Source organism: Echinops telfairi, unplaced genomic scaffold (genome assembly GCF_000313985.2).
Source record: "Echinops telfairi isolate 266 unplaced genomic scaffold, ASM31398v2 ScPeMD7_9;HRSCAF=40, whole genome shotgun sequence".
Classification (NCBI taxonomy): domain Eukaryota; kingdom Metazoa; phylum Chordata; class Mammalia; order Afrosoricida; family Tenrecidae; genus Echinops; species Echinops telfairi.
In genome coordinates, this window is record NW_022103906.1 from 7,042,936 (window position 1) to 7,059,185 (window position 16,250).

Consider the following 16,250-nt stretch of genomic DNA (forward strand, 5'->3'; position numbering starts at 1 on the left):
AGGCTGAACCTCTTCTGTTAGTATTCTCTAATCAGGTTTTGTGGGGGGCAAGGTATAATTATTAGCTATATGCCAACAGTCCAGGGGGCATTGTTTATTTCACACTTTATTTGGTCTCATTCATTTAAATTATAGTCAACAGATACTGGTAATAATTTCTTCTGGCTTGTGGACATTAAAATATTTTGTTGGGATATTAAAAAATATGTAAACAAACATTGAGGTTTGAAAGGGAAACAGTCAAAGGGTAGGGGAAAAAAAGATGCTTTCAAAAGGCAAGAAGGAAAGTGGTATATGGTAAAAGTAAATATTCATAAATATTTAAGTGCTTCCTCATAGATCTACAACTTGGTAGAACATTCACAATGAATGATATTCATGAATGGTCACTATGCGATCAGGGAGTACACTTGTCCCAATTTACACCAAACAAGTATCCTTCAGAAAATGTAGATGTGGAGGTTGTGGCAATACATAATTCATGTCAGCTTGATAAATAATTGTGGGGGTGGAATATAGCCTGTTAATAAGGTCACAGCCTGACAATGCCTCCTTGTGGGCGTGGCCTTCTCATGAGGATTCTGGGAACTTCCTCTGTTTGTCCCTGGAGGGAGGCCACACACTCTCTCTGCTTCACCTTCCTGTTGAGAAGCCATGTGGAGCCTAGCTGAGACCTGAAGGAAGCATGCAATGGAGACCTGTGCCATCCCTCTGGTGCTTCCACCGCTGCCATTTGATCCACAAGACTTTTAACTCACTGACCCCTGATCTTCCTGTATTCTGTATCATTGCATGTGTCTGCATGAGTCTGAAGAGTGATTTTTGGGTTAGTATCAGATTTATGGGCTAATATCAGACTTATGGACTTGATCTGGACTGGGATGGGATGTTTCCTTGATGTATAATTACTCTTTGATATAAAGCTCTTTCTTATACATATATGAGTGTCTCTGAATTTGTTTCTCTAGTCAATCCAGCCTTACACAGAGGCCTAGTGTACACAATTATACCATTGAGGTAAAACTCCCTGGAAATGAAAGTTTTATTTGCTCTATGTGTACTTCATATGTATATCTACATGTTACCTAGACCCACAAATTATTTTATCTTAATTTCTGTAGTGAAATTGAGTAAAATTCACTTTGAATAGGTACAATTGAATGACAGTTTAGAGTTTTCTACTCGCAAAGTGTACTTCAGTCATCATGCTATATCAACTTTATTATTAATATCCTCAGGACTCAGTTCTTTAATATGCATATATAATAGCATACTGTAACAGAATTATATAATGGATTTTTTCAATTAAATTTCTAGTTGAATTATCTGAAATTCAGAATTGTCTGGAAAGACAAAGTCTATATGATATTTATGTGATCAAAATACAAAATGATCTTCTTAAAAATTACAAACTTAACCATAGAAAACCCGGTATTCACTCTTAAATGAAATGTTCATAAGCAACATTTCTTTCATAAATACAAATTTATGAAGTCCTTAATATACTTATATGTTTAATATAGGTAATAATACATATTTTATAAAAGATCTCTAGAATATGTGAAGAGAAATGATGTATATATTATATTGATAATATTGTAAACTTAAACACAAGATAAATTAAAAATATGTTCATGATTTTCCTAGAATGTATGTTTTTCTTATTTCTTTTACTTTTCTATAAGTCACTTTATGTCTAATAGTCCATTTCTTAAACATCATATGTATTTTTAAATTCATATGCAGACATTTTATTTATCTGAAAAGAGATAAAAGCAAGTGATCTATGTTTGCTATGCAACAGCAATTTAAACTGTTTTTCCTTGTTTAAGGCTAAACAAGCCCAACAATAAACAACTGCAATATACATATAGTGAAAGTGCACCTTACCACTTTACAGAATAATACTTTTAAAGTTCTGACACGCATTGATCCTGCTTAATAGTTTGCGTACTTGAAATCCATATTATATTCTTACCCTTGCCATGAGACACTTCAATGGTCCATGTACAGTTTAGAGAGTTCGGATAAAAGTCTGGAAACCCAGGCGAAAGGACTGTTCCACTCTTTCCATGAACGTAGCCTCCACACAAGGCTGAAAGCCACCAGGAAAGATTATTGTACAATTATATGTTCTAGTGATCACTAGCATAAAGTAAGGGTAAATGACAATTTGTACAAGAAATAAAAAAAGATCGACTATCATAACCACAAAGAACAAAACCTAATTTTAGTTTTAATTATATGTTAGGTAATATACAGGTATTTTAAATAGTAGAAATGCTTAGCAAGGAAAGCATAGCATGCAAACCCAAACCTGAGTTAACACAATGCAGATCTGCAGCAAAGATGTAGATGTATTTTTACTAGCGATTTCAAAATTGTCTAAGAATCTCATTTCTGAAGAAAGAAAGGAAAACCTATAATCCTATGAACAGGAATGTAATGACACAGAGTTCATCAAAATAATATTGAGTTTTAATGTTCAGATTCAGATATCATAAAATTATGAGTTCAAATGTTGAATCTGCCACTTTGTAGTTTTGTGATATTGGCTAGTTACTTGCCTTGTCTTGATTGTTATGTTTTTATAATTACTAGAAATTAGAGTGATTATTTCTACTTTATAGGGGAGGCATCTACAATAAGTCCAATTGCAGCACACAATTTGCCATGTCTGAGCCTTGGTGGCAGTACTAAGTGCTGTGTTGATAATGGCAAGATCAGTGGTTCAAATTCATGAGACACTCTGCCAGAGAACTATATGGCAGTCTGCTTTTCTGAAGCTTACAGCCTTGGAAACTCGACAGGGGTCTACTTTGTCCAATAGGGTCACTCTGAGTCAGAATCTAGGTGACAACACACAACAACTGCAATATGTATACACTATGCAGCCCTTGAATGGGGATAATGACTACGGTGCTCAGCTGCTAACACATGGCTGGAAGTTCATGTCCACATACTGGCACCTGAGAAGAAAGTCATGATGATCTAAGAAAGGTTTGTAAACGCACCCTATTGAGAATAGCTTTATCTTAACACCATGGGGCTGTCACGAATCAAAAGAAGGATGAGGGCAACTAGCTGCAATCTATGCTAAACACTGAAACCTATCTGTATATACTCGAGTATAAGCCTACCTGACTATCAGCCAAGGCACCAAGTTTACCACAAAATCTGCATTAAAAATGTGCTGAAAAACTCGGCTTACACACAAGTATATACAGTATCTATTATTCAAAGGTACACTAATTTTAAGATACCAAAATATAATAATTTGAATAAATCTCATGTTGTTACAGTTTTGTACATACCAAAGGGAGAAGATTCACATGTATATCTCTGTTTCCCACATTTTCTTTCCCACATATAAAATCTATAAAACTTTTTAAAAACAATGAAAAATTATCCATTAGGTGGGGATTTCACATTGTATATCATCATATTTGTATTCAACAGTATAAGCTACTTATAAATCCCCAAAACAGTGTCTCACATAACCCCTACTTTGATTTCTCTTCTCCCTTTGGTGGATCACTTTCTTCCCCTTCACCCAAGTTAATACTTGTCCCCTCTGGCCTACTACTTCATCCTCACCCCTTTGCCCTCCCGGTCTTGGTAACTTCCAAAGTCTGTTCCCTTTGGTATGAAAGTCTTTTTCTCTTTTGATTTTTCCTTCTTCTTAACAGTGGTCTCATTCAACACTTGTCCTATGTGACTGATTAATTTCACTCAGCATTATGTTCTACAGGTTGATCATGTCATGAGGTGCTTCATGGTTTATCATTGTTTTTATTGAGGCCTCATCTTGCATTATTAGTGTGGACCTAAAGGTAAATCCCAGCACTATAAAGATTATAAGTGAGGAAATAGGGGCAAACTTAAGAGCTTTATTGCAAAGCATTGGCACACACTATGAAATATAATCATGGAAACATGCATCGGACGGCAGATGACTGGGTCGTAGTAAACATAAGGCATTTATGCACATCAAAAGACTTCATCAAAAGAGTACAAAGATAATTCACAGAGTAGGAAAAAATATTGGCAATGACACATGGACAAAGAGCTGATCTCTACAATCTCTAGAAAATTGCAATACCTCAATAATAAAATTACCAATCAACCAAAGATGACATCCAAATGGCTAACAAGCATATGAAGAAAGACTCATGCCCCCTGTCACTGGCATGTCCAAATCAAAGCTATGATCAGATATCTAATCTTCCACTAACAATCACAGCAAAGTAAATAAGCAAACAGAAAACAAAAAATACTGGAAAGAGTATGAGGGACCTTCAGACACAGCTGGTAGAACTCTAACTATGTACAACTTCTGTGGAAATCAATATGGGCTACCTCAACCAACTGGAAATATAAATCCCATACAACCCAGAAATCCTTCTACTGGGCCTACAGTCTAAAGTAGTTATGGTTTTAGACTGACTAGACTTATGCACACCCATGTTCACTACAGCAATATTCATAATCACAAGAGTATGGAAACAACAAAATGCCCATGAGTAGCTGAATGGCTAAAGAAATTTTGGTACATACACACAATAGACTACTATGCATCCTTAAAAAAATCAAACAAACAAACAAAAACAGTGGTATGTTTCTACAAAGATTTCATCTATGGAAATTATGGGGCAGGGGAACTATTGTCTCTGAGTTGGAAGCAACTCAATAGCAATGGTAGTTGCTGGCGGGGAGGGGTGGTTAGATATCCATGTAGAACTATAATGTATGCCATTTTGCATACAAGTGTGCTTGCTGCAGTGGAGGAGAATGGAAGTCCCAATGTCACAGTGTCATAGATGCCTATATGATCCATTATACAAACAAGCATGTTTGTCCTTTCCCAGGAACCAATCTCGCTTAATAACATGTCCAAATTATTTGCAACAAAGTCTGATTATCTATGCTTCTATGAAGCATTCTGGCTGAACTTCTTCCAAATCAGATTTGTTTTATTCTTCTGGTCCTCCCTTTAAATATTTTTGACATAATTCAAATGCAACAATTCTTTTGTGCTCTTCCATATTCATTATTGCCCTTTTGCATGCATCTGAGGCCATTGAGAATCCCATAGCTTGGGTGAAATGCACCTTTAACATCAAAGCACCATCCTTCCTCTTCAACAATTTAATGAGATTTTATGCAGTAGATTTGCCCAATGGATACTTCTTTTTATTTCTTGAGAGCTATTTTCACAAACATTTTGAGTCCCCAATAAAATCTTTAACAACTTCAATTTTTCGCCATTACATCATGGTATTTTCTATTGTTCCAACTGCGAGGATTTTGAGTTTCTTTACTTTGTGTTGTAATCCATACTAGAGGCTGTAGTCCTTGATCTTTCCTGGCAAGTGCTTTAACTCCTCATCACTTTCAGCAAGCACGGTTGTGCCATTTCCATATCACCAACTGTTATAAGCCTTTTTTCAATCCTAATGCAGATTTCTTCTTCATATTTCAAGCATCTTTGATGATTTTCTCAATGGAGCAAATATCGTGTAAAGATACATTTCTGATGCATGCCTTTATTGATTTTAAATCACACAGCACTCTCTTGTTCTGTTTCAATGACTGTTTCTTGATTCATGTACAGGTTACACAAAAGCACAATAAAGTATCCTGGAATTGTCATCCATTTCAATGCTATCCATAGTTTGTTATGATCCACAGAGTCAAATGGCTCTCCATAGTCAATACAAGTAAATAGCAGTCAGGTTTCAGCCAGACCCGTACAGCATCAGCAACATCCTTTTCTGAATCCAGGTTGCATTTCTGACAACTCCCTGTTGATGGACTGTTGTTGAACAATCTTTAAGAAAAATTTACTTGCGTGCCATATTAATGATACTGTTTGATGATTTCTGCATTGTGTTGGCTACCCTTTCCATGGAAATAGTATAAATATGGGTCTCTTTCAGTTGCTGGAATAGGTGACTGTTTTCCAAATTTCTTGTGAAATACAAGTAAGTGCTTCTAGTGTTTCACCAACTTATTGAAACATCTCAATTGTTATTCTGCCAATTCCTGGAGACATTTTTTTCCAATGTAGCTTGTATGTTTTTCATCAGTTTCATTAGTTTTCAATATGTCAAATATGTATTTGAGATTTTCTTGGAATCCATGTGGGAGATCTTTAACATAGTACTTTTACTCTTATAGACTTATTTTAATTTTCTTCAACTTCATCCTGATCACACATATGAGCTATTGATGGTTCCATGGTTGGCCCTTGGCTTCAATATAGCTGCTAATATTGACATCTTCCCACGAATGTTCATAGTAACCATTAATATCATTGAAAAATAAAACAAATTATTTTCAATGAAAAAGGATTTGGCCTTGCAAAATTCTATCATGCCATCTTCAGCTTCATTCCTATCACCAAGGCTATAATTTCCAACTACTGAACTTTTCTCTTTGCTGTTGACATTCTCATTCCAATCACCAATACTTATCAATCAATCCATCTTAAATGCATCACTTGAAGATGGAAGGAGTAGAATTCTTCAATTTCTTAATCAGCAGGTTTAATAATTGGTGGGTAAACTTCAATAGAAGATTATCAACTGGACGTCCTTGAAGGCATATAGATATTATCTATCATCGACAGTGTTAACTTCAAGATAGATCTTGAAATGGTCTTCTTTTTTATTTTCCTTCAAACCATTTTATTTGGAGTTAATATAGATACCATATCATTCCATAGTTAAATCATATCAAGCATTATTGTACAATTTCTATCACTATTAGTTGGAAACATTCTTTTCCTTCATGAACTCCTTGACATCAGCTCCCCTTTACCTCACCCATCCCACCACCATTGTACCCACCAGGCACTCTTATTCCACTTATTGTCTCTATCGACTCATCATCAATATTGGGTTTCATATACTGATAAAACAGAATAACATACAACAAAATTCAAGAGGGTGACTCCCAACTCATCTGAGATAAACCCCAATAAGAACCAAAAACAAAAACAAAAATATAAAGTGTATGGTGGAAACCAGATCAAACCTAACGTGCATCATAAGGAGGGATCAACTGAAAAGATTTTAGCTGTCCAAGTCAGGTTTATCCCTTTGATCTTCTATACTCAGCTCTCAATGCACCCTGTTTAGTAACCACTTTCCTCCCATCCCTCTGTTATGGATAGAGGGAAATCACTGGGGGCTGATTTCCTATGCAGATTCCACAAATGTATCTTGGGTTCCCATTGTCATGCAAGCCTTTTGCAAAATGGATTCACACAATTTAGGCTCTGATACTATTCCTCCCTTCAACTTCAGATGACATGATTTACAAGCTTTTGTTGATAGAAGTTAGCATGCTTCTTTCATGTGGACTTAATTGACATCTCACTTAGATTGCTTCTTGTTCAGAAACAAACTCTTAAGACCCTAGATGCTATTTTATCTGATAGCCGGGCACCATCTAATTTCTTCACCACATTTTGCTATAGCACTCTTATCGTCTGTGTTCTCTTCTTGAGGGTGAGTTTCGAGCAGGCCCATGATATAAGAACTAATTGTTCTTAAGTTGGAGCTAGGATTTTGTGTGAGCCACAAACCCATTCCTGGACCTATGTTTGTTTCAATCTGCCTTTGGCTCCTTTTCAAAATCTCCTCATTAATTTATGGCAGAGTATTTCAATCATCCCCCTGGGGCATAACACTCTTCCATTAATAGTCTCTTTGATTAGCCTCTGGTACTAATTTTTTAAAGCCCTAATGAGTGAGAGATATTGGGCCAATGTAGGCTGACTGCATATCATATAACCTGAATTATTCATTGTACAGAATCAGCCCTTGATGCTGCATGCTAGGCCAACCGCCTTAAAGTTCCTTTCCTGACCTAGTCATCCACGTGATTGATCAAAATTCCGAACACTTGTCTATTTCACTAATACCTGGTATAGGAATTCCATGTGGTTTGTGATTCCATTTTCCCACATTCATAATGAGCATGTTCCACTGTCCTGTCATTAGTGGGCACTTGCAGTTTCTTCTCCCGTCGAGTTGTGCCCCATCAGCAAATGAATATCTCACAAGTTTTACTTGACTCTGATTGATTCTATGCTGAGGAGGCATCATGTTTTGATGCCCTGTCACATTGTGAGTGCCTTGCAGCCTGAGGAGCTCGTCTGCAGGCCGTCTATCTGGCAAGATTCCCCTTCTTTTTAAAGGGTTTCAGTCGTTTATCCTTCACCTGTGGACTGCCTGTTCCATCTTTCAGCCCTTTGTCAGACCAGGTCTCACTGCTCTTCATAAGCTTTTCAGTAAGTGATCTTTCAAGTGGAAAGCTTGCTCCTTGTTCCTAGTCTGGAATCTCCTTAGAAGCCCTGAGAACTCGGGTGACCCCGATGGCATTTGAAACCCTGGAGACATAGCTCCCAGCCTCATATCATAGCAAAATGCAAGTCACTGTGGTTCAACAGACAGACAGACAAATGGTAGTGTTTCTCATAGCACTGCCTTGTTTTAAATCCTGTACTCTCTCCTCAACATTATTTTTAAAGGTGCATCTCAAAGGCTGCTGCCCCAAATTTTGAAGATTCTGAATTGTCATCTGTTTCATTTATTTATTCTCAATCACATTGCTGTATCTAAAAGCATCATGTGTTCTTTATAAATAAGCCCATCCTACTACTAGTAAAGTGCAAGCCTTTTAATGACGTGGTTGTAAATACAGTTGGTTTTTCTTTCTTTTCTCTTTTCTTTTTAATCATTTTATTGGGGCTCATACAACTCATCACAATCCACACATACATCAATTGTGTAAAGCACACTTATACATTCATTGTCCTCATCATTCTCAAAACTTGCTTTCCGCTTGGGTTCCTGGAATCAGCTCCTCATTTTCCTCTTCCCCCTCCCCCTTCCTCCCTGCTCCCCACTCCCTCATGAACCCTTAATAATTTATAAATTAATATTTTATCTTAACTTACACTGCCCAGCGTGGCGTCTCCCTTCACCCACCCTTTTGTTGCCCACCCCCCAGGGAGGAGGTTATATGTAGATCCTTGTGATCTGTTCCCCCTTTCTATCCCCCCTTCCCTCCCAGTATCCCCACTCTCACCCCTGTTCCTGAGGGGTTCATCTGTCCTGGATTCCCTGTGTTTCCTGTTCCCATCTGCACCACTGTGCATCCTCTGGTCTAACCAGGTTTGTAAAGTAGAATTGGGATCATGATAGTTTGGGGGAGGAAGCGTTTAAGAACTAGAGGAAGGTTGTGCGTTTCATATATGTGTGTGGAAAAATTGGAGTTTACAAATAAAGTTAATTTATTAAAAAATTCTGAAGCTTTTCTTGCATGTATACATTCCATAAAAATAAAAGGAGGATAATTTCCCAATACCAATCTTGTTAATTTTCAAAATATAAAGATGCTGAAGCAGAAAGATCAGCAATCATTTGAAGCAATGCAATGTGAATGTGAAATATACTGATGTCGTTTCTCTCTCCTTATTGTGATCTAGTATGTTCTAACTGGTTATCAGTTTATTCTTTTTAAAAGCTATGACATTTTAAAGGGTTATCAAGTGTTTATTGTAATAAAATATAATAGGCTTAAGATTGAAAAGGAAAACAAGAATTACACTATTTAAATCAATAGTTTCAGCTATGTCTGCTTAATATTCCTTCACCAAACACTAAGGTCATATCTTCCTTAATTCCTATTGACTAAAACCAAAAACAAACCCACTCACATTAAGTCAATACTGATTTATAGTTAGCCTATCTGATATTTCTGGGACTGCCAATCTTATGGAAGCAGACCGCCTTGTTTCTCCTGTGGAGTGACACGTGTGTTTGACTGTTCATAAAAGGCTAAAAACCAAGGTGGTAATATTATTGTGTGTAAAAGTATGTATCTGTATATATAATATATGATAAGTATATGGACACAAGACATACATATATATAAACTCGATATATGTTTAAGATTAAACATTATGGAATTGTATGTCAGGAAATAGGGGGGGGGTCATAAATCTGGTCATGCTGGTGACCTAAAGTAATTCTAGTGAGTTTTTGGTGGAGGTCAACTGCAAGTTTGTCTTGTGAAAAGAGAATGATTCAGCCCCCACCAGAAGAATAAATATGTATGTATCTGGTAGAGCGAAGAAGACATTAAGACCATGGAAAGATCATCCCAGGTTGCTGGATGGATGTAAAAATAATTTTGTTCAGATCCTGAAATATTTTTTTAAAAGAGTTACCAATGTTAAGTCAAGCATTTATGGAGGATATTTTAATTTGGATATACATTTTGAGAGGAACCCGATTCAAAACCACAATTATCAACAAAAGTTTTTTTTCTTCCCCCAAGGAAAAGGAATGAATACAGTGAGAGAACAGGATTTTAACTTATATTAATGAAAAAAAAAATCCTTCATTTCATCTATAGAGCAACTAAGGGGTCATTTCACATATGTGTTTTAAAAAACAAGAACAACAAGAACAACAACAAAAAAAATAAGCCATGTACCTGGCAGTTCTGCCCCAATACATAAGATCCATCTAAATGGCACTTCTACTGACAGGAAACTCATTTCCCAATTGCATCGTTTATTGCTTTGAATCCAGCATTCTGCCGCAATTGCTTATGTGAATTTTTAAAACTTCCTCAACCTTCAGCCCCTCTGTGCTGCCCACCTATATTTTTAAGTACATATATCAAATATCACTTGTTTGTTTGAAGATGAAATTCAAAGGTTTTGAGTGGTCTGCAGAAAAGCATAATCATTCCACTAAAAACACATACATCCTCTTATTTTGAGTACACATTTTTAAAAAGTCAAGGTTTTCATGAAAGTATCATGTTACAAAAACAAAAGCTAAAGTGTTAAAAATTGAGGGAAAAGTGACAATAATTTTTTCTTTGTCCAAATATTAATGTTGTACTTTGATAATGTTCTTTCTCAAAAGCCTAATTTTTATGGAAATTATGATAAATAACCCATTTACTTAATATATTTATGACTCTCTACTATATTACCATCATATGTGTCAATCAAAACCATTATTATGTATTTCAGATTTCCAAGAGCAAATTTGTTCAGGTCAAGTAAAACTTAGAGAAATTTTTTGAGGTTTGGGCCTGAGCCAAAGGACAACCAGATCTCACAACCTAGATTACCTATATTCTAAATATGAGAATATTCAAGTGAATAAGTATATATTGTCAGTACTGCTATTTTGCAGCCTGATATGAATAAATTCCATAAGGGAAAACATGAATCACTAAGCTCAATTAAGTTTGAGTATTTGAGATGTAAAGTTGAAAGAAAGATTAACTGTAATTTCATGTTATTTTCAAACACCTTCTACCTAAAAGAAGCAGACCTCATTTTTAGGGTAAACTTCACGTGTGAATAGCAACAATTAAGGTATAACGATTTTTTGGCACACTTTACTCATGTTCTACCACATCACTAAATTAAACTATTCAAAGATTTGTATTTTCTCTGCATTTCTATTTGATTTTGTATTTCATTGAGGGCGACCTACCATCACAGCTGGGTAACGCGTGGTTCCACTGATGGCTCCTCTCACAGACAAGGGGCTCATCATCGCTTAATGTATACCCTGGATCACAGCTGAACGTCACTGTAGCTCCAATGCCAAAGTGATTGCCTTGCCGATGACCATTCACAGGGATTCCCGGATCAAGGCACGAATCTGACTCTAACGTTACGCCTAAATGCATAATAAAAAGAAGTTATGAATAAAAATGGCAGAAACGTAGGGTTAAATATTGGAAAAGGTATAGACATTACATTAATGGATTTGCAAAATCATTTGCCTAACATTCCAGATCGCCTGATACCTGAAAACATTTTGCATATATATAATGATATTCATATTTTTTACCATCATTGTTAATTGGCTTTGCGTTGTCTTTGATTTATGGTGAGTTTACATATAACATAAGAAAACATGATCTGATTTAGAAACATCCTCACAATCTTTAGTAAATGTTTGGATTCATTGTACTTTTTTGTCAGTCCATTCCATTGAGAATCTCTCTTTGTTTACTGAATTTTAAGGGAACATAGTGTTCATTTCTAACGATGAGTCTTTCCAGATGACAGATGGGCAAATCACGCTTGATGAAGTTCACTATCAGTGTTTCTGTGGAGCACAGTGGCTATATGTTCTCAAAGACTGATGTATTCATTCTTCTGCCAGTCTATCACATAGGCCTTATTCTTCATCAACACAATTGGAATGTGTCCATTTTTTCCTGCGTTCCTTATTCGATGTCCACTTCTCATCTGCACACGAAGTGATTGAAAAGATCATGGTGTGGATCAGGTACATCTTAGTGACATTTTTGCTTTTAAAGAGGTCCTTGGCAGTTTTTTTATTCAATACAATGTGTTTAATTTTGTGATTGCTGCTTCCTTGCGTGTTGAGCGATGACCCAAGTAGAATGAAATCCTTGAAATTCATTTTCTTTGACTTTTATTCTGTTTTCCTTTGTCTCAGATATGAGTTTTTCTTTTTTAACATTCAGATACACTTTTCAGATATAGGAATAATTAGTTGACCCCTTTGAATCTTACATTACTTATTTGAACACTAATGAACTATGGTAAGTAAAATCAAAGTTTCTTTAGGTTTTATATTTCACCTTTTCCCCTCTTCCTCTTTTTTATATACTGTATTTCAGTTAGCTGTTGTCAGTCATCTTCAACATTCATATATATGCAAAAATATACCCCGCCAAATGTATATGTAATGAGATTGGCATCTGCACTAGAGTCGCTTCTTCTAAAACTGGTCCATGTCTTCATATTTTCCCTCCCCTAAAATTTGCACTTAAGTCAGCTGCTTTTGAGATAGCTACAATTAGCCTATGCTGAAAATGTGAGAAAAAATAAAATGCTATATAAAGTCAAGTGATTATGTCATTATAAGATTGTCATGCTTTTCTCTCTATTTTTAGAATAATGTGAGAATTTAAATAGAGGAGAAAATGAGAGTAAGAGTAGAGAGTTTCATTGCAAAGTGTATGTCTGACGAAGGAGAAAACAAAGAACAAACACGGCAGTTACTTCACAGCACACTCAGGGAACTTTAGTGCGTGTCCATTCAGATCTAAGCTATGAACGAACACTTTTAAATATCACCCATATTTACACTATTTAGCTCTCAAAATTGATCTTGGAATGCCAATTTTGAGTTATTATATACATTTCACCAACGTTTGAGTGACATAAACTATGAATATACCTTCCCTCATTAAGCAATATACATAAAATCACTTAGGAATGATTATTTGTTTTAATAAACAATAAGACAATTAGTGTAATTAGAAATTATAACCAACATATGTAGAACAGCCAAACTGATATATAGGGAGAAAATATTACAGTAAAATGGTTAGATTAAACAAACAGAAAAAAAACATAGAGGGGAAAAGACAACAGAAAAAATGTTTCTCTAAAAGCTTTCTCTTAAATACAACTTTCCTCTAGTTCCTAAATGTTTCCTCCCCACTCCCACTACCATGACTCGAATTGGATCTTGCAAGTCTGGCTAGACCAGAGGAGGTACACTGGTACAGATAGGAACTGAAAATACAGGGAATCCAGGACGGATGACCCCTATAGGACCAGTGGTGTGAGTGGCAAAACAGGGAGGGTAAAGGGAGAATGGGTAGGAAAGAGGGAACCGATTACATGGAACTGTGTGTGGCCTCCTCCCTGGGGGACAGACAACCGAAAAGTGGATGAAGGGAGACGTCGGACAGGGCAAGCTATGACAAAATACCCATTTATAAACTATCAAGGGCTCATGAGGGAGGGGGGGAGCGGGGAGGGAGGGGAAAAATGAGGACCTAATGTGGGGGGTTTAAGTGGAGAGAAAATGTTTTGAGAAACGATGTACAAATGCGCTTTACACAATTGATGTGTGTATGGATAAAAAAAAGAGTTGTATGAACCCCTAATAAAATGATTAAAAAACAAACAAACAAACAACTACTTTCAACAACTACCTAAAACTTGACACATGTCTAGAAATCAGAAATGCCTGAGCAATATGCTGTTTTCACGTTTTAGAAGACAGAGTAGCAATGTGAATTACCGCTTCCGTCTCTGTATACAAGGTCTGAGTTCCATGGTGCTTACAAGTTGGGCTCCTAACAACCTCAAGGTCAAGAGTAAAGTCCAGTTAAACCACGGGAGCAGTTCTGCCCTGTCCTGTAGGGGCGCTGTGAGTCACCATCGACTTGATGGCAAGCTCTCTACATTCACATAGAAATGAGGTAGGCACCTTTGTCTTGAATACATATATATTAATGACCCTAATTCTTTCAGAGTCTCTCTCTCTCTCTCACACACACACACCCGTACACAATATACACATATATACCACCTAAGGCAGTGGCTCGCAACCTTCCTAATGCCACGAACCTTTCATACAATTCCTCATATTGTGGTGACCCCCCAACCATAAAATTATCTCCCCTGCTACTTCATCAATGTACTTTTGCTACTGTTATGAATTGGGCGATCCCTGTGAAAGGGTCGTTCGACCCCCAATGGAGTCGTGACCCACAGGGTGAACACCACTGAGTCCTAAGGCATTTTTTTAGGTGACCTACAATAGCATCTCAGAGACTGAACTTTTGCAGTATCTAGTACTCCCTAGCAAACCCTCATGGCTAATGGTGTCTGCAGCACCCTGATCAAGACAAGAACTCCCTCAGCCAATGGACTTGACTTAAGAAGTTCTGATAAAGAAAGCTACAAATTAGTCCCTCATTTTGTGGAAACACCAGTTAATTTGAATGTTCTACATGTAGAATGGTTTCTGTCATTCGTAAATAACAAGATGCTCGCTGCACTCTAAAGTCAATCACAGTAATACAACTTATTATTTTAGAAGATATTAATGTACGCATATATAATAATTCTAATGGCTTTTCTAAATCATAGTGAAACTGAGTCCATACAAAAGAAAAAGAAAAGAAACCAAAATACATCAATTAATATTTTAAAATTCTGTTCTTGAAAATAAAAATAAATATGCAAACCTAAACAAGGTTAATTAGGTAGAACGGAAACCATAATAGTAGGGGGAGGAAATATTTAAAAACTAGAGGATCGTTAAGTGGTTCATCGATGCTCTAATGCATCCTGGATTTGTAATCCATCTCTTCTGTGTGGCCCTTCTGAGAGTAACTGTCCAGTTATCTCACAGGTGGGTTTGGGGTCTCCACTACATCCACATTCCTTCACATCGATTTGGTTGCTTATTTTTGATTTTCTGCTATCTATATCCATGGTCACATTATGATCACACAGGCTGGGGTGCTTCTTCTATATGTGCTTTGCTGATTCCCTGATAAATGGCCACTTGTTTAACTACAAGCCTGTAAGTAATTTTTATATGCAAGGTCTTAGGGTAGTCCCATGTTATAACCCATGGAAAAATTTAAAATACAGAATAAAGAACTCATTTTACAAATGAGGAAACAGGTCAAGAAATTAAGACAATTATGTCAAAGTAATTACTCCGGTTCCACTCCAATTCCTGGTCTCGTCTTCTGCCTCTCTTTCTTCACTCTAATCTCTCTCTTTCCCTGAATGTATTCAACAGTACTGCAATCACTGCTATTCTATCTGAACCACTGTATCTTTCTGATCATAAGAAACCACATTGGATCTCACAAAGCTTTACATGCACACACATCATAAAAACGCATTCTGTCCCTACCATAGTTTTTATTAAAAATAACACAATGTATGGCCACATAGTAGAATGATAAATGCAGTAAATATTTGTTCTTAAAGTATTGTTTACAAGACGTTTTTGTAAGCATTTCTGATAAATGCTTGAAAATCACACAGAAAACCTTCATCCACTTGAGATTTTAATCTCTTTTGCAATTATCTAGAAAAACAGCTATTTTTAGGTGGTGATTTAAAGAACAACAAACAAAGCAAGTGATCACTCTGGAGGGACAATGCAATTACTATTCTATAAAGAAACTCTCCCACAATCCTTGTACAGAAGAGAAAAAGAAAAGGGTAAACTGTAATTGAATGCTATATTTATGATCGTAATGATTCACAAGATTTAGCACACAAAACAGAACTACAATCTAGGTCTGCTTTGTAAAGTCCTTGAAAAAAGATGGCTTCAAGCCTTCTGCCAAACAATTCAGAACAAGCCTCTAAAGCTAATGCTGTTAATATTAGTTCATATTACTTT

General features: G+C 36.3%; 1 protein-coding gene across 1 annotated transcript in view; it reads right to left on the bottom strand.

The window, feature by feature from the left end:
* CSMD1 (CUB and Sushi multiple domains 1) overlaps positions 1-16,250 on the bottom strand; it is a 2,262,799-nt gene that overhangs the window by 446,303 nt on the left and 1,800,246 nt on the right. Inside the window, exons 18-19 of the mRNA XM_045286696.1 lie at positions 11,535-11,723; positions 1,979-2,095 (exon numbers count right to left, since the gene is read on the bottom strand). Of these exons, the coding sequence (XP_045142631.1) occupies positions 1,979-2,095; positions 11,535-11,723 (306 nt within the window). The remainder of the gene's footprint in view (positions 1-1,978; positions 2,096-11,534; positions 11,724-16,250) is intronic.